The following is a 20,224-nucleotide window of genomic DNA, read 5'->3' as shown; positions in this document are numbered from 1 at the left end:
TGCTTTCCTGCAAATGGAAACATTTTGTTTTTTGGGTTCTTTAACTTCCTCCCACCCATTCTTTGGTCTCTAAATAGTAAATACATAATTTTTTTACTGTTATAAAAATGTTGAAGAAACTCAGCGGAATTGGTTTTAAATAAGTCTAAATACCCTTGAGAAATTTTAAGTCGAATATTAATAAACATGCCATCCATCAAGCGGAAAGTTTTTTCATAGCCAAAATATCGTGTAAAATTTAGTGGACACAAGCTACCAAGATGTTTGTGATGTTAGCAAGTTGTGTACCTTCAGTTGGAAATCATTTAATTAGGCACTGTAAATTTTTATGACAATTTCATTGATTATAGCAGTTTTTGGGCATCTGAGATGATATTTTCATCTTGAAGGACCAGATTTAAATTAGGCAGCCCAGTTTTTTTACCATCAAGAATTAAGGGAAGAACCCTTTAAAGTTGAATCTAACTCTTTTTGTATGTCAAAAGAATTAAATCTTTTAAAACAAAATACTTTATAACAGCTTGATTTTCAGTTTTATCCATTTTTCATAAAATATTAGAACTTATTTGTTTTACTCAGTCACCACAAACAAGCAAATAAATGCATACATCTGAAACTTTGCAGCATGCCATCTAAATGATCATACTAGAAAAATATCATAATCACTTTGTCATACTTGCACCATCTTTATGACAGGCTGAGATTTTTCCAAACGACCATACAATGTTAAGAATATGTTATAGAATTTATATAAAAATAACACAATTTAACTTAAATTTCCCATATTTTTATCTCACACACTTAGAGGGAATGAAAACAGTTACTCTAATATGAAAATTAAGTAGTAGAATAAAGAAAAGTGATAGTAAAAATTTTATTAACAAGTAAAAAATGAATAGATCACCATGTCTCGAAAGTGTCTCTCTCCTTAGACTATAATAATTCACAGTTTTATATTGAAATATACAAAATATTAATGAAGTATAAGAACATAAAGAAACAAAATTTAACAAATACCACTATCTCGAAACAGTTTGTTTTTCGGTTTGAGACCATCATATCCCAAAAGTACCTGAAGACAGGGACAGCCCACCCTGAGGGCAGGAAATTGTCAAGCATAGAATTGTATCACAATTTTAAAAGGTACTGAAAAACAAAAATTTTAATTTAAAAAACTTCGAGCTGCAACAAAATGAACCAAAATGGTGGCCATTTATTATTATTATTTTTTTACAGCTAGTTTAAAAAGTGGCCTACATTCAACCCAAGTTGTGGTCTCATACCAAATAGATTGTTCTGAGATAGGAATATGTGATAAATTTTATTGTTTTAGTGTTTCATTATTGAGAAGTTATTTAAAAGGTAATGTACTTCACTTTTTATTTTAAAAGGTAATGTAGCTGTGAAAGACATTGAATGGGCACCATTATGGTTAGGTTTGTCATAGCCTTAATTTTTTTGTCAATTTTTTGTTTAATGTCCTTTAATGATGTTTCACAGTTATACCATTTCCATTTTAAAATTTTTTATGCCTGCTTAGGGCTTGGAGTGCGGCAGTTTCATATTAAAAAATAAATCATTTCATGATAGGTGCACTGAAAAAATTTTATTTTTCTATGTTTAATTGTTAAAAAGTTATTTAAGTTGGCTTCCTTAAAAGTAACACTCTATATGCAGTTAATTATGTTACGAAATAGTAATCTGATAACATATATGCTTACCAAGAGCAAATAAAATATATATGCTTTCTAAGCGTAATAGTTAGTATGATGGTTACCAAATCAGCTGGTCTTAGGTTTGATTCATATTAAGGATCTGGTATCTTTTCACCTATCATTTCATTCTTTTTATCTTGCTCATTAAAATTTAAGTTCTGCAAAGTTGTAATATTGAAATAAACATACTTTTCAAGACTTTCATTTATAATTTGTTTACTTCCAGGTTAAAGGAATTATTGAAAGAAAGAGGTTTAAAAGAAGAGTTAGATAAGGAAAGATTAAAAGTGGCAAGTATTGAAACCGAATTAGAAAATGAAAGAAAACTGAGGCTGGAATTAGAAAAAGAGAAGGAAGATGCACAAGAAAAAGAACACCAAATTAGAGCACTTAGAGAAGTTGCATCTATTGGTAAAGAAATGTTACGCATCAGAGAATTACAGGTAAAAATTTGTTATATTTTTGTAATTAAAATATGTAACTAAAAAGAATTTATGAATTCTTAAGAATTCTTAAATGAAGAAGAATTCTTAATATTCTGAGCATCTGCATGCTCAGAATATTATGGGCACTAGTTTTTAAGGTGTGCAGCAGTTCCACATTCACTCATCTGGCCAAAAATTTGGCATACTAACGAAAACATGTTGCACGTGATACACACTTCATTAAATGCATCTTTCAATACTTTGTTCATTTCAGAAGCTGATTTTTAATAGAGACAGTTTGATTGTAAAAAATTTAATACAGAAAATTAAACTTTGTTTTATTAAAACTACATATCATAGATTATTTGCATATCAGCAAAATTGTGACATTTATCATTGTGATTCATGAGTGTCAAAATACTCTCAACACACTTATCTAACCAATCCATTTAACCATGTCATCATTAGTCCACTTCACCAATGCTTGAGAGCTACTTCAATTCATCATGTTTACAAAAAATTACTTAAATTACTTAACTAACTTAACACTCGAAAGTGATGTCAACTCTTTGGACAAATAGGTCAGAGCTAAGTCCAAATTTTATCACAAGTGAATGAAAAGTCCCATTGAATTTTCTCAGCGAATGGCATATCCCAAAATTTTAAACATGAACACATATTATTGTCTAACAAAACCCTTCACCAATTTTTGATTACATATCTATCATCTCATTCATTGAATTAACATTACAGATAGCACTAGTTACTGGTAAATTTCTGCTGTTTCAGCAATTTTTTTAAGTACTAAAGCATTTCACTACCCAAATTTCACAGTTGATGGCAATTTTAATCATATTATTTGTTTTAAAACTTAATAATCCAGATATAAATGACATTGTAAGACACTACAAACAATAGATTTAGTAAAAAAATGTTGTCAAAAACCAAATAATCTTGAATCTTGCAGCTGCAGGTGAATAAATGTCCACAAGAAAAGTGACCAAAATGGCCTTTTTTAATTTTTTAAAGAGTCCTCATTAATAGAATAAATGAAACTACTGTTAAATTATAGATTGAATTTTTATTTGAAATAAATGTAACAAAAATTATAAATATATAATCTACAAATGCCAAAATTATTTATATGTTTTATCCAGAGATTGTGGGTAATAAAGTCAACCACTCAAAATAAATGTAAAGAAATAAAATTAATTACAGGGTCACAGTTTAATTAGCAGTATTATGTGTAATTTTACAAAAGTGTAAGAACACTTTTCATCATTTTTTAATTATCAAATGTAATTCTAATTATCACATTTAAGTTTCTAACATTATTAGTTGCTCAATAGCTATGTTGTATTTGAATACAAATCTGTAATCTATGTAAACAGAATAATTATTTTTTAAAGGGTGAACAACCAAGTAGGTCACTACTGCACTAATAGAAAGTAAACAACTCATTAAAGGCACATTTGCAATAAAACTATTTGCTTAACCGCAAAATAGACAGTTCTATAAAATTCAAAAATAGTAATAACTAGTGTAATAAAAGACAACAATCTGAATTGTAATGATGCAATTGTAAAATCAGACAACATAATGTAAAAAACAAAAAGACAAACAATAGATTCTAATTTATTTATATAATAGTTTTCACTTAAATACAATCTTTAATAGTTATTCGAGCGCTTTCAGATTAGTAATCCATCCTCAGGAACACTGACGTGTTATAATTATAATTATTTACTTCACAAATCACTATTTATACTAACTTGAATTTTAAAAACAAAAATTATAAATATAACAATTGATTATCAAAAGTTCAAATAATGTCAACGTTATATGAAGGTCTCAATTATGTTCATTTGTATGAATTGTGTAAACAAATATTATATATACTTAAATAATAAAAATTTGATAAATGAGCAAACAAAATTTGAAAATGATGTATTATTCAAACAAATATTAAACAATAATTTTGATTCTTGGGTTGGTTTTACTGCTTCATACTAATGAACATAACAATTGAGACCTTCATACTGACATGATGATAACGTTGACATTATTTTACCATTTGATGATCAATTGTTGTTATATTTATAATTTTTGTTTTTAAAATTCAAGATAGTATAATTAATGATCTGTGAAGTAAATAATTAAAATTATAACACAACAATGTTCTTAAGGATGCATTACTATTCTGAAAGTGCTCGAACATATTATTAAAGATTGTTGGTAAGTGGAAACTATTATATAAATAAATTATACATCAATACCAACGGACCATGATTAATAAAATTAACAGATTCTAACTCACAAACACTCTCTTGCTGTCTCTCTCACTCTCTCTCCCTCGCTCCTCCTTACTTTTCCTTATATCTTTAACTCTTTCTTGAACAATTTTTTTTTTATAAAGTTTGAAATGTGTAATATATTTGAGTAAATTTGAATTATTTTCTAATTACATTTATAATAATTTATTAATAATTCTTATTTATAGGTATATTTTTAAAACTTTTAACTTCTTCAAGGAAAATTAATTAGGTTATTATTTTTATTAATGCCCTACTAAGCTACATTTGCTATTTTTTCTAAAGTCTATCATCTGTCATTAATGAAATATATTTTTTATATTAAAAATAGATTATACTCTGTCTACATATATGACAACAATTAATATTATTGTAACAGTTGTTTGTTATTGTAACAAAATAAATGCTTCATTAACATATAATATTTATTGTCACGTAAAAGGATTGCATGTTAACAAGTTGTACATTTTATCAGGCATTTGAAATGAATACATTCAATTTAATGATTATTAATGTAGTAATGCGTTAGGTTAGAATTTCAAATTTTTCATTTAATATTATGAATTTTTAAAAAGTCATTAAAATTATTGCAGCATTAGTATTAGTTTAATGTTGCTTCTGTTTTATCCTATATTACATTGTGATTGCCAAAAATAAACATGTTTGTTGTTCAGTAATTATGTTCTGAATTATTAATTTTGCTTGAATTACATCCAAGTTTTGATCTTTTGTGTTATGTTTATTATAGATATTATTTTTTATAATTAAACTTATTTTCACTAAATGATGCTATTTTGTTCTGTATTTCATGATAGATTCTAATTTTTCTTGTCATTTTGTCCTTTAACTTCCCTGTTTGTGAGACAACATTACTTATTCTAGTTATATAGAACAAAAAACGTGCCTTTCCTTACTGAAATAGTTTATATTACCCCATCTGTGTAGGAGGAAGGGTAAGGTTTGGTCTGGCTAAAACCAAAGCTTATTTACATTAGTCCTCATAGGAGTAGTGTATGTTTTATAAACGAACATTTAGTTACATTTGTATATAAACTACATAATAATAACAGTAGAAGGCTATATATACCCACGTACTTATAAATCTATTTTTAAAACTTTTACTGCTGGCTGGTGACTTTGTTTCTAATTTTGGATTTTTGTTATTATTATAATAACAAAAACATATGACATAACTTTTTAAGTAACTTATTTTTATTTACTGTGATATGATGCGTTCAAAGTTATTGATAATTAACTGTTCTAAGAATAATATTAATCATTTACATCCTACCATCTTTCCTCTCACTCACTCACTCTCCCCCCACATTTTTTCTAATTTTATGTGCTCACTTGTATTTGCTCACTTGTGCTCAGATGTATTATTTTTATATTTAATTCTCATTATCTGCTGTAACTTTTAATTTTGATTTCTTGTGAAGGTTATGCAGAACTGATCTCACAATTCTTATTTCCTTTTTATTGAACTTTCTATAAAAATAAATATTTTTGCTCCAATTATAAACGTTGTTCATGATATTTTTTTTAACCATTTGTTTTTTCAAGCATAGCTTAGTTTGACTTTATTTTCATTTCTTTTTAAAACTTGTAAGAAGTAAAATAAATAAAAACTGTAATTAGTATGCAATCATGTAAACATTGTAGATTAATTCTAAGGGGAAGAGAATCTACCAACAAATAAAATATATAGAGTGAGCAACATAAAACTGAACCCGCAATGAAACCGCTACCCAACACTATTCATGAAAGACTATCACACATCTAGCGACTAGTGGATGTATATGTTACTACTAATTGTTGCTGCCGTTTATCAGGTAGTTACGTGTCAGTGCAGTATATGTTTTGTTGCAATGCAATATTGTATTGTGAGTACAGTTGTGTTTGTGTAAAATGCCTTATTCAATCCAGGAGAGGATATCTATAGTTGAGGTCTATATTCATTCTGGATCGTTTGAAGAATCACGTCAAGTATTCGTAGAAAAATTTCTGAATACTTGTATCCCAGCAAAGAGTATCATACACGATTTAGTTATAAAGTGGCATACAACAGGTTCGGTTTCAAATGCAAAATGAAATAGGCAACCTTCCGTTAGGACTCCACAGGCCATTGCCGATATTGAAAGGAGAATTACTGCCAATCCAAAAAACTCACTATGCAAGTTATCCCAACAATCTGGTGTTAAATACACATCTTGTCATAAAATTCTTCATGAATTAAAATGGAAACCATACTGCGTTACAACAACTGAAGGAGACAGTAAACCAAATCAAGTTGATTATTGCAACTTGTTTCTCGAAAACATTGTTGTTGGGCAGATAGGCCCATTGTATTATTTCATGTCAGACAAGATATGGTTTCATTTATCAGGCCATGTTAATTCCCAGAACACCAGGTATTAGGTGGCGAGGAATCCTCACAAGATACTCGAGCGTCCACTTCACAATGAGAAAATTGGTATTTGATATGCCGTTTACGGTAATCATATAGTGGGACCAATATTTCTTAACTGGACTGTCAATAAACAAGTTTACCTGACAATTCTTCTTTTGTATTTTTCTTATTTAATTTATCCGTATCATTCATAAAATTTCATTCCAACATAATCTACCGATTCTGCAGCAATTTCGTTAAAGGTTCAGTTTTTTGTTGCTCACTCTGTATTAACAAGTAAAAATTAAAAAACAACTTAATTTTTATTTATACATTCTTTCGAATTACATGGAAGTTTTAATGAAAGTTAAAAATTTCACATTTAATGGTACAATAACTTCTTCCTCTACTTAGGTGAATTATGTGTTTTTCTGAACTTTTTTTTAGCTGTTAAGTATTATGAGGCCCATCTAAGATGTAAGTATCAAAGCCTGAAGTTGGTTTCCTTTACAACCTGGTAGTAAAACAGTCCTTAGATATGTCAAAAGAGAGAGAGACACCCTCATCAAACCATCAATCTGGACAAAAACCAAGGATACAGTAATCCTACAGATCCTCACAACCTTAGAACAATGGGTATATACTTATATACAATGGGTATACCCACAGCACTCAACAAGGGAGGAAGGGTTTTTAATAGTCTCATCCACAAAATTAAACTACAATTATTATTTTAAAGTCCTTCCTTGAGAATTAGGCATCCCATCCATTACACAAATAATTCCTTGTGAGATCATTGTATTATTATCCAGGATGAAAACAGCACATTATTCATTAAATTTACCATCTCAAACAAATACTATAATTTTTTTTTCTCTAGTAACAATATGTCAGTCTGTGAGAACAGACTTAGGCTTCCTAAAGGAAAATCCTCACCCATCCCCAGAGTTGGTATGACATATGGAATTATCTAACTGAATTATAAACCAGTCTGCCATACTAAAAATGGAGGATTTAGTGTATGGTTTAAAAAACATGTTTAAATAAAAATACATTGTCATTAAAATAAAATAATTCTCTTTTTTTGAAAAAGAATTTCTACATAAATTTATCTTTCTACATTATATATCATCTCTAGAATCTGGAGATCTACCTACAAGGGCTTTTGACCTGACAGAAAAATACAAAATTTTTCAGAATTTGTTTTTTTTTTATTTTCTAGTATGCCACTTTACAATTTGATACATTTAGACCAATGACTTTCCAATTTTTAGTACCCTCAGCATAATATGTCCAACTCTCTAAAATAAGCGGATGTCTAAGTTTTGACCTCATCATTTGAAATGAATCTTTATCTAAAGATTTCTTCAGGTTTGGGAAGAAGTTATCACTGGGAAGCAAACCCAGTGAATGCAGTGTTTATGGAAGCACTTCGAAGCAAAGGTTATGAAATTTTGCTCCAACAACCTACAAATGTAGACATATTTGCAGGTACATTATTGTGATGAAAGAGCAGTTTCTTTTTGGCCTGATGTAGATGTTAAACTGAATAGTAGTTTTCAATTGATCTAGTCGAGAAGCATAATACTTCTCGGTGATGATGCTGCCTTCTTCCGTGTAGTCTATAAGCACCACACCACAAGAATCCCAAAAAACCATAGCCATGACTTATCTATAGAATCGTAGCACTTTTTCCTACAGATGGAACAGGTTTTTCTTTCTTTGGCATACTTTCATCTCCTCCTACCCATTGTTTGAGTCAGTAGCTGTTGACTACCAGTGAATGACTTCCTATTCAATCTCAGATCTTCTAATTGAAAAGTGGATTTAAGTTTTACAGTAATTATAATAGACTCAGAGAATTTGTTTGATAAATACCTAAAATTATTTTTATTTATTCAGTAGACTCCATTCAACTGTTATATAACTAGATGAATTCACCATCATGTTCTGTGTTTTATTCATGAACACAAGATCTGATTGATTGATTGTTAAATGAATTAACAACCTCAGTAACTCACTTTTAACTGTTGCACTTTCAATTTTAATTCAGTATTAGTTGTAGTTGTTTCAGTTTTAATTTTAGTTGGCATCTGATACAGTCAAACTTTTTCTTGTGATTAGTGTAACATGATACTAATTTTATTATTTCTGAATTTCCTAAAATTAGCGAGTAAATAACAGCTAGAACTCACTTTCTTACTTCCCTTTAGATTGTGCTACATCCTTCTATAACTTAATAAAAATACTGAAGTTTCTAAACATTTTTCTGTTTTTTCCATGATGAAATTTATTTAGAACTATAAACTTGAATGATGGCCAAACCAAATATTATAAATACAGAACTTTTAATATTAAAGCATTTTCATTTATTCTTAAAACCATTTTCAGTAAAAGAGATGCTGGTTTTCTCATACTGGTGTCAGCTGAGGAAGAATCAACATTTGTGAAAAACACAAATCAACTGACTCTGACAACAACCTTGATATTACACACATACACAAAAAAGACCTCATCTTAACATGATTGGAATGTTATTAAATATATTATGCACTTATGATAATTCTGAGATCTATATACAAAAACAACAACAATGTTGTACTAAATGAACAGACACAATTGATTCAACACACTTTTTGATCATATGCTAAATGTTGATGGCCTAATTTGGAAACGCCAGCAGCCAGAAATAACATCAGCTGACATGTCGGTGAAAACATCCTCACCCCAGTCACTGAAGATATTCACAAAAGTGACTGAAAATATCTATCTGTATATATATATATATATATATATATATATATATATATATATAATATATATTGATTGAAAATTTATTAAACATTGTACCAAGGAGATTTTCTTCAGTTTCTCATTTCAAAAGTTTTTAGTTTTAAATAATTTCTAAATATAAATAACTGAACTGTGTAGAATGTTTCAGTCTTGTATATCTTTGTACTACATAGATCCTTTATAATTTTGGTACGCATTTGAATTTTATTCAGTGAAAAACAGAAACATCTTACCGCTATATTTTTTAAAAACAACATTAATAAATCTTCTAAACTGGGGGAAGTAATTTTATTCTCTTAGCCCAGTAATTAAGGATATTATTAGTCTTGTCATTTTTCTAATTGTTAAGTAATTTATTTTTTATTTTTCTAATGTTAAGTAATACCACCTGTCATGTGCATACATATCAATATTTTATGCAATACATTCACTTAATACAGTGAATATTATGCTATTTTTTAAATGCTGATTAATTCAGAAACTTTTATTATTATTTAGTAAGTAAATGAAATTTTACTATTTTTATTCAACTGGCTATTGCTTACTTTACTATAGAACTAATATTATGTCTTTTATTAGGTCTATTATTCCTTAATACACACAGTATCTAGGTTACATTTTTATTCTTGGCAAGTAACCAGCATCACTTTAATCTTATCATCTATAAAAATAATTATTATTACTTTCATTTTCAGGTAAATGAACTGAAAAAGAAGCTATGTGAAACACAGTATCCAGAAGATTTAAGAGAAGAATATGAAACACAAATTCAAAATGTGAAAAGACTGAAAAATTTGTATGAAGAAAGAGCAGAAGCAGTAAGATTAGAACATCAAAGAGAAATAGAAAAAGAAGTTGCTAGAATAAGGTTATTAGAAAATAAAATCAGTGAACTAGAACGAGAAAGAAGTGAAGCTGAATTTATGAGAGAGCATTTAAAAGATCGTGTATTAAAATTAGATCAAGAACTAGAAGAAAGGAACGATGCTGCAATGTCTTTACAGGAACAGTTAGACGCTAGTGTTATTGAGTGTCGTGATTTAGCTTCACAGATGAATTTAATAAATAATTTATTTTCACAAATATTGGTTGGTAATTTAGATCTTGATCACATAAGTCGTATCGTTGAAGAAAATCAACGATTAGTGACCGATTTAACATCAGATGATAAGAAAAATGACTTGGCTGCATTATTAATTGATATTGCAAAACAAATAGATGATAACTTACCAAATAATACAATAAATGATTCGTCTGAAACAGAAATTGGTAACAGTCAGTCAAACACTGCAGTTATTAACAACAATAACAGTGGAATGATGACACAACATGATGTTGCCTTAAATTTATCAAAAGTATGGAGGATTCTCGTGCAACTTTTAACTCAAGATAACATTTCATCATCTCCACTGACAGAATGCGATTCAGAAAGCTGTTATAAAAGTGTTGAAACACCATCTGGTAAGAGATCGGTAATAAGTGTAAGTCAGACATTTTTAACATTAAAAAATTTAATATTAGAAAAGAACGCACTGATTAAAGAAGTGAATAAATTAAAATTATTAAATGAACATTTAGAGACTAGATTAGGCAATCAAGAAAAAAGATTATCAATTGTTTCAACAGAGTTAAAAAAGACATGGGGTGTTGTTAATAAACTACGAGTGCAGCATAAACAATTACATACTCAGGAAACAATTTTAAAGTATGAATTACAACATAAAAGATTACTATTAAATGATTTAAAAGATGAATTAGAACGTTGTAAAGAAATATGGGATATGGCAAGAAAAAAAAATTGCCAATCAGAAGAAGAATGGAGAAAATTACGTAAAGAATTTGCAGACAGGCGTAAAAATAGACTGATTAATAATTCCGCAGAAAGTGGTTATGAAGATGAAGAATCGAATTCAACACCAACTGAAGACAGCATTGATGAACAAGAATTAGATAGAATTATCAATCGTGATAGTGAAAATGTAAATGGAGATTTAATGATAAGTTCCATTTATGTTAATAAAATCCATCATACTGAGCATGATAACAATTATGAGAATAATGAAATCAACAGTGATGACAGTGATCCAAATGACTATGATTTTGCATCTGAACAAATTAAGTCTACAGATAACTATGAATTTCAGAATGAAGTTGTGCAAGAAGGTGCTTCAGGACAAAATACTGATGAAATATCAAAGCAATCAACAGAAGAAAATAAGATTGAAGAAGAAGAAAAAGAATCAGTCATTTTAAAAGACACCTGCAAATCAGAATGTACTGAAAATGAAATGAAATTAATTGAAGATAAGAATGAAACAGAAAGTGCTTCAACATCACATTCATCTGCAGAAAATATATCAAAATTCTTAGAAGGATTATTAACAGTTGATGAGATGACTGTTAGTAATAATAATGAAGTGAAAACTTGTGAAAATGAAGACATACAAGTGAAAAGTGATGATTTTTCAGTTTCTGTTATTCCAATGGACATTAATAATGAACAGTCAGATTTACCAGTAATTATAAATAGTAATGTAGAAATTCACTTAAATGTAACAAATGTTGATGAAGAACTGAATTACAGTACATCATACTCTATGAATCAGTCTAAATGTACTGCCCAAACAGAAAATGATATGATCAGTTTGAAAAATGTTACAAAATGTGCTAGTGATAATTCTGTACCACACACTTCATCAACTAGTGATAATATGATTGTAAATAATGATAATGAAGTGAAAGATAAGAAATTATCAAATGAAAATCGTACTACAGAGGAAGTGTTAGATGCAAGAACAGAACGATTAAAAAAATTAGAAGAACAATGTAAATCATTATTTAATAAAGTTACTGCTACAACAATAAAAAGTAATGTTTTATCCAGTAAGTTAGAATTGCTTCACGAACAGTACGGTCGTTCGACTGATAGTGTAGATGACAATAGTAATTCCACAGTAACTTCTTCAACCTTTCCGACAACTTCTATGTCGTGTGAACAAGATAACAATAATGTTAACGCAGATAGTAAAAGATAGAATAAGAAAAACATGGTTAATTTTTTTTTTTTATTACACACAATTAAAGAGATATAGTTAAGCCTCCATTCTTATTTATATTATGATAATCTATAATTGAAACAAAGGTCAGAATTCAAAATAAGATACTAAAACTATAAAGTTAATTATTATTGGTCAATAATTTAAAGTATCTTAATAACTTTAAACTTTTAAAGACTGATAAATGAAAAAAATTCCATGTTATTTGGAATTTCTACAAATGTTCCTCACCAAATTTATGTGCACTTTAACTTCGGTTTCTAATAATATATTATTTCTTTAAAATTAATTCTCAGAAAGATAAATTATCAAAATATTTTTAACAAGAGTTACATAAATCACTCATTGAAAATTTCACCAAAATATTTAAACATGTAAATCCAATAATAAAAATTGGATCAGTAGTATTGATAATCTGTGAACAAAAAGTGTATCAGCCTATCATAGTTATATACAAGAATTAAAAACTTAGAATAAATTTAATATTGTATTTGAAAATTATTTTAAATAATGCAAAGTAAAATATATCTCTTTGGTTGTTGAAACTGTTTATACATATTTTACACTGATTTTTACTATTTGTACAAGTACCTGCTCAAGGATATTAAATACAAAGACACATTGCAATTGTAATAACTTAGTGTTAAATTTATTACTGTGTATAATATTATGTAATATATAATTATATTAACATTTTTTTCAATATTTTTACATGATAAATAAATATATTATTTGTTATACGTAAAAATGAGAAATGAGATTTTCTTTTATACATAAACGCATTTTTTTCTTTCCTAAATAAGAAATAAGTTTTTCTAACTTTCCTTAAATGCAGTATACAACAGTATATTTTTTACAGTATAGCAAAAGCTCTAATGAATGCAGTTGTAAAAGAGAGAAATTCACTTTGAAAATAAACTTTTAATATAATAATATTATTGATGAAAATTACTTTTTTATTAATATTTTATTACATAAAACTAAAAGTTTACCCTTTAAAAAAATTCAAATTTTTATTTGCATGGGAAGAATATAATTTCTTCACACTCCTTAATAACCTTTATTTTATTGTACATAATATAGAATATTCGGAAAGTTGTGGACTGGAATTATGGAAGTGTAATGACAAAACGTTTTATTTCATTATTCTACAGAAACGATATTACAATAAATGGAATAGTTCATAAAAGATGTTGAAACACAACCTCCAACATCAATGCAACTCTGCAAACGTTTCAATTTGTCTTCAAACATTTTCAAACACAAGCTGATGCACAGGAATGTCTCGAACGTATACCGTTACTGCAGTTTTTGGTTCGTCAATCGTGTTGGCCTGTTGCGATACATTACTTTTTTCGCTGCCACCATACAAAGTAATCTGGGACGGGAGAGTCTGATCGGGCGATCGTGCAGTTCACAAACAATTCGAAATGGTTAGTTCACCAAAGATATTTCGTAAAAAAGTCACTGACCTACCTGTTAGTTGTGGAGTCATCTTGTTGAAACCAACCGTGATTGATTTCCACTGATTTCTGTTAACTAACAATGAAGTTTGTTAAAACAGCACAATAACGATGACTAATAACTCTTACAAAAAAAAAAAAAATGGACTCACAAACCGCGTTATGCTCACATCGATACACACTCCAGTTTTCGCTTCGTGTAAAGGTTGTTCGTGTAATTCATGATGGTTAGTTGTCGACCACAGTCCGTGTATTTTGTGAATTAATAAACTCTCCCAGATGAAATCTCGCTTCATCTGTAAAAACGTAATGTAGAGGATACAAACGGAATTTTGGTCGATAAAACGTTTAAACCATTGACAATAATTTAGTATTTTGGCATGAACTGCAGATTTCAATTCTATAATATACATTACTCTGTACGGGAAAAGTTTCAGTTCTTTTCTTACAGCTTTGTGTGCGGTAGCAAATCCGATATCTAGCTGCTGTGGTAACATACATATTGACTTTGATGGACTTTAGGCCATAGAATTCGAAATATCAAGCAGCTTCTGTTCTTTTAGTTTAGGTGGTCTTCCGCTTCAATCAGCATCTTCAACAGAGTCTGTTTCCCGAAATTTTTCCATAAGAGTTCGAACTTCATTGCGGAACGAAGTATTTGAAAACTTTTCAGAAAACGTGTACTTCACTAAATCAGTATACGTGTTACGTTCACAAAAGACGTTTTCAACGAGAAAAATATGTTCCGGTACCGAAAAAGCCAATACGTTTCTCGCAACTATTGATTCCAGTAAACGAAACGAAGCACGTTCAATCATAACTCAACATCTGACGTATTGGTTTATTACCGAACAACGCCCAATGAACCCATAGGACAATCAACCTTTCTTTTTCCTGTTTAGCTTCCGGTAACTACCGTTTAGATAATACTTCAGAGGATGAATGAGGATGATGTGTAAATGAAGTGTTTGTAGTCTTGTACATTCTCAGTTCGACCATTCCTGAGATATGTGGTTAATTGAAACCCAACCACCAAAGAACACCAATATCCACGATCTAGTATTCAAATCCATGTAAAAATATCTAGCTTTACTAGGACTTGAACGCTGGAACTCTCGACTTCCAAATCAGCTGATTTGGGAAGACGCGTTCACCACTAGACCAACCCGGTGGGTAAAAGGACAATCAACTTAATGCCGAAAGAACAGAATGCACCACATAATTCTAAAATATACTGCACAGCGACTTTCCGAACACAACATAATTTATTAATTCCTATTGTTCACACACTTCACTTACAGTTACACATTTTATGCTACTCTAAATTTTCTTTCCAGAAGTTTTTCTAAATGTTCTTTTTCCTTTAAAACATAGGCGATTCCGTTGTATACAGCCTGCAAATGTTTTGAGTTTCAGTTTGCTGATTAACTGAAACATATTAATTAACTCTCATTAACTTAACTCATATTTAATAAGAGTAAATTCTTTTCTTTTAGATATGACAAATATAATAAACAAATTAACTAAGAATGCTAGTCATTAAAGTAATATGTAAAAATATATATTAGGCATACGTTGTGAAACATTCGTCTGGCGCTCTTAATCGCCTGTCAGCATTCACAGATATCCTGACTCCGAAGGGGAAGATCCCGCCATGCGATAATTCCTGTCGTCAAGCCTGATAGGCGTACCTAGCTCTGATAGGCTTTACCGGAGGTCATCTACAGACCCCTCAAACCAATTGACATATCTCAGTCATTAGCGCGGCCTCGTGTTACGATGCCACTGATGCAAATGCCGCAATGACATTCCATCGGTTTCTTAAAACGATAAATCACCTGACACACAAAACAAACAAACAAATAAAACCCTAAAAACGAACTCTACTGAGATAACGAAATATAGAAACCATGAGCCCAAAATAATAAAAACCAAAAAATAATCCCACGCAACACCACGAAAACAAAACATGAACTTGTCGCAATAATAAACAACTTAGGGAAAAATAACTAACAACGAAAACAAATCAAAACTAGTTACTAAAAATCATAAAAAGAAGGAAAACCCCAAACGGGGCTCAGTATATTCTAAACGTTCTCAGCAATTCTTTCTAAAACCAAAGATTTTATAAATTCCTCTACTACACTCGACATGGCCTGGTTTTTCCTGTTTTCTCGTAAATCAAAGGTTGATCCGATAGCATAAAGTCTGCAAACAACTTCTGTACTTTCAAATTATACTCCATACATTCATACAATACGTGAAAGGCGTCATCCAACACCTGACACTGAGGACATAATCCCGAATCCACCAGGCCGAACTGAGCCAGTCAACCCCTAAAAGCACCATGCCTAGAAAGAAATTGCGTCACGTGTTTATTTGGACATAACCAAGATGCACCTTGAAAAATTCTAATATCGTAGAAGAGACCATGTGTATATCGCCCATCTGGCCTGGCACAAGTCAAAGCTATATTGTTCGATCTCCCTCATTCTCTCCGAAGTTAACTCACCTATCTTTTTCCTGTTTAGCCTCCGGTAACGACCGTTTAGATAATTCTTCAGAGGATGATACGTATGAGTGTAGTCTTGTACATTCTCAGTTCGACCATTCCTGAGATGTGTGGTTAATTGAAACACAACCACCAAAGAACACCGGGACCCACGATCTAGTATTCAAAGTCCGCGTAAAAATAGCTGGCTTTACTAGGACTTGAACGCTGGAATATCGACTTCCAAATCAGCTGATTTGGGAAGACTGGTTAACCACTAGACCAACCCGGTGGAAAGTTAACTCACCTGACTTCTTAGTAACATAACGCTGCTTTCTCTCACATGCAAGAACATCTATTGGTTTCATACCTGCAATTAACAAGACTGCCTCATGAGAGATCGTTCGATAACCTCCAGTCATTTTCAATAACAAAAGGCGTTGAGCCCACAACAATACCCCGATATCTTTAAATTTTATCCTATCCGCCCATATCGGCGCATTATACAACATAATTGCCTTGCATACGCCCTTGTAAAGGATACTCATGGTCTTAAAATTAAGACCCGAATCATGATTGACCGCACGTCGAATACCAAGGAAAGCATTACAAGCCTTTCCCGCGATGTATTTCAAGTGCTCCTTAAACCGGAAATCCTCATCAAGATACACCCCAAGGTACTTCTGAACCTGAACATATTTTATTTATTAGCCTGACATCGAAACGCGGGCTCACCGCATCACAACCAAACGGCCTTTGAGCAGCATAATCGGAGTCGTTGCGGGGCTAAACATAATTTTGTGTCGAGTTTTTACAACTCGAGTATCCGACAAGCTTTAGTAGTTCTGAATTCGACCTCCCTCCGCGAATCTCCCGAAGCCCGTCTTCGGCGTAAGTCAACACGCAGCACCCGCTAAGCGATTTCAGCCGCGAGAAACAGTAGTACCTACACAACTCTTTTGCAGTTGATAAATAGCAGAAGCTCACTACAGGTTGTTAAAGACTATGGAAATATCAAGAGAAATGCCCAAGACATATTTTGCCTCACTAGAAGAAGTAACACTCATCCATCCTAAGTATCGCATATTCCCTTTCCCGTACTCTTACCCTTCAATCAATTCACCGCCATCATCGGTGAGACTGCTATGCCACGAAAAGTACGTAGCATTCACATCCGCACCAATAATGATCGGACTTGAACCAGGAAATCTCAGGATCTTGTGCCAGACCTCAAGATGACGATCAGCAGGGTTGCTAAACTGAAAATATGAACTTGCAACATACAGATGAAAGTCCCGAACATCCACATTATGATTATCTGAGAGCTACCATGCTATCAGAACCGAGGTAAAATCTCATCCCACAAACAAAACAGGCAGATCACTCGACACCTGCTGATAATTTTACTCGACGTGAAAAACGCATTTACCAGTGTACCATGGCGTCGTTGTGTATTCATTGAGGGACAGGGATTACAGCGAATACCTGCTGTCTACACTAAACAGCTGCCTGTCAGAACGGAAGTTGACTGCAGACACTGAGGATGGGACCATTGAATTTAATATCTATGGTGGTGGCCGCAATGTTCAATATTTGGTCCAATTTTATGGAACACAATATATGATAGCCTCTTGAGCTTTCGGGCAGCAGCCGCATGATTAGATATGCGGATGACCTAGCACTGTTGGTGGCAGGTCACACCGAAAATGAGGTGGAACAAACTGCAAATAGTGCCATATGCAGGCTATGTGAGTGGCTGAGAACAAGGAAAATGTCTCCCTCCCGAACAAGACGTCTGTAGTGGTAGTGGGCAGGAGGAAAACCGAGGGAGTTGGCGGTGACGGTGGACAGCATCAGAATAGCGGAATCAGAAGTGCAAAGTATCTGGGAGTGTGGGTAGAAAGATCTGGACTCTTCTCTACCCACGAAGTGTCGGAGCGTGCAACTGTACTTAATAAGTTATTTTCATCTAGAAGAGGCCCACGTGTTAGCCAGAGGCGATTACGTTATCTCTTACTTCATCAATAATGTACGCGATCTCTGTGTGGTCCTCGGCGTTAGAGAAAACGAGGACTACAAATCGCCTAACCTCGCTGCAACAAAGAGCAGCGATAGGAATAAATGCCGCATATCGAACTATATCCGGAGATGAAGTTGAGGTTATAGCTGGGATACCGCCAGTGACATTAAGGGCAGTGACAACTTATGCGGATACGAGAGGGAATCCCCAAATAAATGACCAAGGAACAACTGCTGAGAGAATGCAATGAGATGAGACGAATAAGAGCAGATGGACTAAACGCCTAATATCGCAGCTCTCGCCATGGATTAGGAGGAAACATAGTAAACCCACTTATTGGCCTATACAACTGTGTGCGGATCGCGGGGGATTTTCCTCTTACCTATTTAGGTCAAAAGGAGACGTGATTGTCAATACTGCGGATTACAAGATACAGCTGAACATACCGTTTACATCTGTCGTAGGTGGTATCAGAATAGGCATATTTATGAGCTAGGCTGGATGATACCAGATAATACCGTTAAATATTTGCTAAGAGGCCGAGCTCAGTGAGAGGAGGTGTCAAAAGTCGCTGACATACTAAGACCAAGGAAGATGAAGGTAGAAACTGAGATGAGCACCAAATACAGATAAAAGAGAAAGAAGCGAGAGGGGTTGGAGTTGTCGTTCGTCTGGGCTTGCCTGGATGGGCGGCGGCGATGAAGCAGTGGGACTCCCGACCCTTTGAGCGGAAAATACCGAGGCCTAGCCACTGGTTGGGACGGCTGGGAACGGCATAGTCGGGGCCGGTGCGGCTTCTCTTGATGGTTAGAGGCAGGCACCCCCAGAGCTGTGTAAGTGCTTAAATGCTGATCCGGCTCCGGTGGGATGGGAGTTTTAGTCCGTAGGGTGTGGGAACACATAGAATCTTAATAACATCTAGTTAAACCTGTGCGAGTCCCGACACTCTCCCATTTATGGGCGATATGTAAATGGTATTTCTCCTACTCATTGAGAAAAAAAATCACCTGGATGCTGTAACAGAACATCAAGCCTTCTTTGCAAAGCAACTTCACCTAATTCAATCTGAACAATATACGCACCCTGCGCATTAAGCTGACCAAATCTAACCATCCAATGAATTAGAATAAATCTCGAAAGCCCTCTGATAACAACAACCCTTACTATCGACAGAGTGCCTGTGATCTTTTCTCAGCCTCTTACAGATAACACAAGACGGACCTTCTGACTTCTTCAGACAGTCTTCGCACTTATGTTCCTCACCACCAGAATGAGCCAATGAGCTGGCTGATCAGAAAACTTGTGGTCCTATGACTAAACCGACAACACTTGAAACACCGTTCAACATCCACATTACAGGATGAAAATCCACATTACAGGATGAAAATCTTCACCTTACAGGATGAAAAGTCCAGGAATAACCTACCCTCCGCCACAAAACTCATCAAAAGAGTAGGGCTCACCTCAAACACACCGTGGTAGCACTCTACATCGTGCCTACCCATTTAAACAAGAATCAACATTACGACTTAAAAGTTGCTTCATCTAGCCCTGTACTCT

General features: G+C 32.3%; 1 protein-coding gene across 1 annotated transcript in view; it reads left to right on the top strand.

Moving 5' to 3' along the window:
• The window catches only part of LOC142329994 (uncharacterized), a 34,150-nt gene extending 20,749 nt beyond the window's left edge, over positions 1–13,401 (top strand). Inside the window, exons 4-5 of the mRNA XM_075374992.1 lie at positions 1,942–2,158; positions 10,330–13,401. Of these exons, the coding sequence (XP_075231107.1) occupies positions 1,942–2,158; positions 10,330–12,669 (2,557 nt within the window). The 3' untranslated portion in view covers positions 12,670–13,401. The remainder of the gene's footprint in view (positions 1–1,941; positions 2,159–10,329) is intronic.
• The last annotated feature ends 6,823 nt before the right edge of the window (positions 13,402–20,224 follow it).

The sequence above is a fragment of the Lycorma delicatula genome, chromosome 9, assembly GCF_047948215.1.
Source record: "Lycorma delicatula isolate Av1 chromosome 9, ASM4794821v1, whole genome shotgun sequence".
NCBI lineage: Eukaryota > Metazoa > Arthropoda > Insecta > Hemiptera > Fulgoridae > Lycorma > Lycorma delicatula.
The sequence above is the reverse complement of the archived record's forward strand: the minus strand, read 5'-3'. Positions and strand labels throughout refer to the sequence as shown.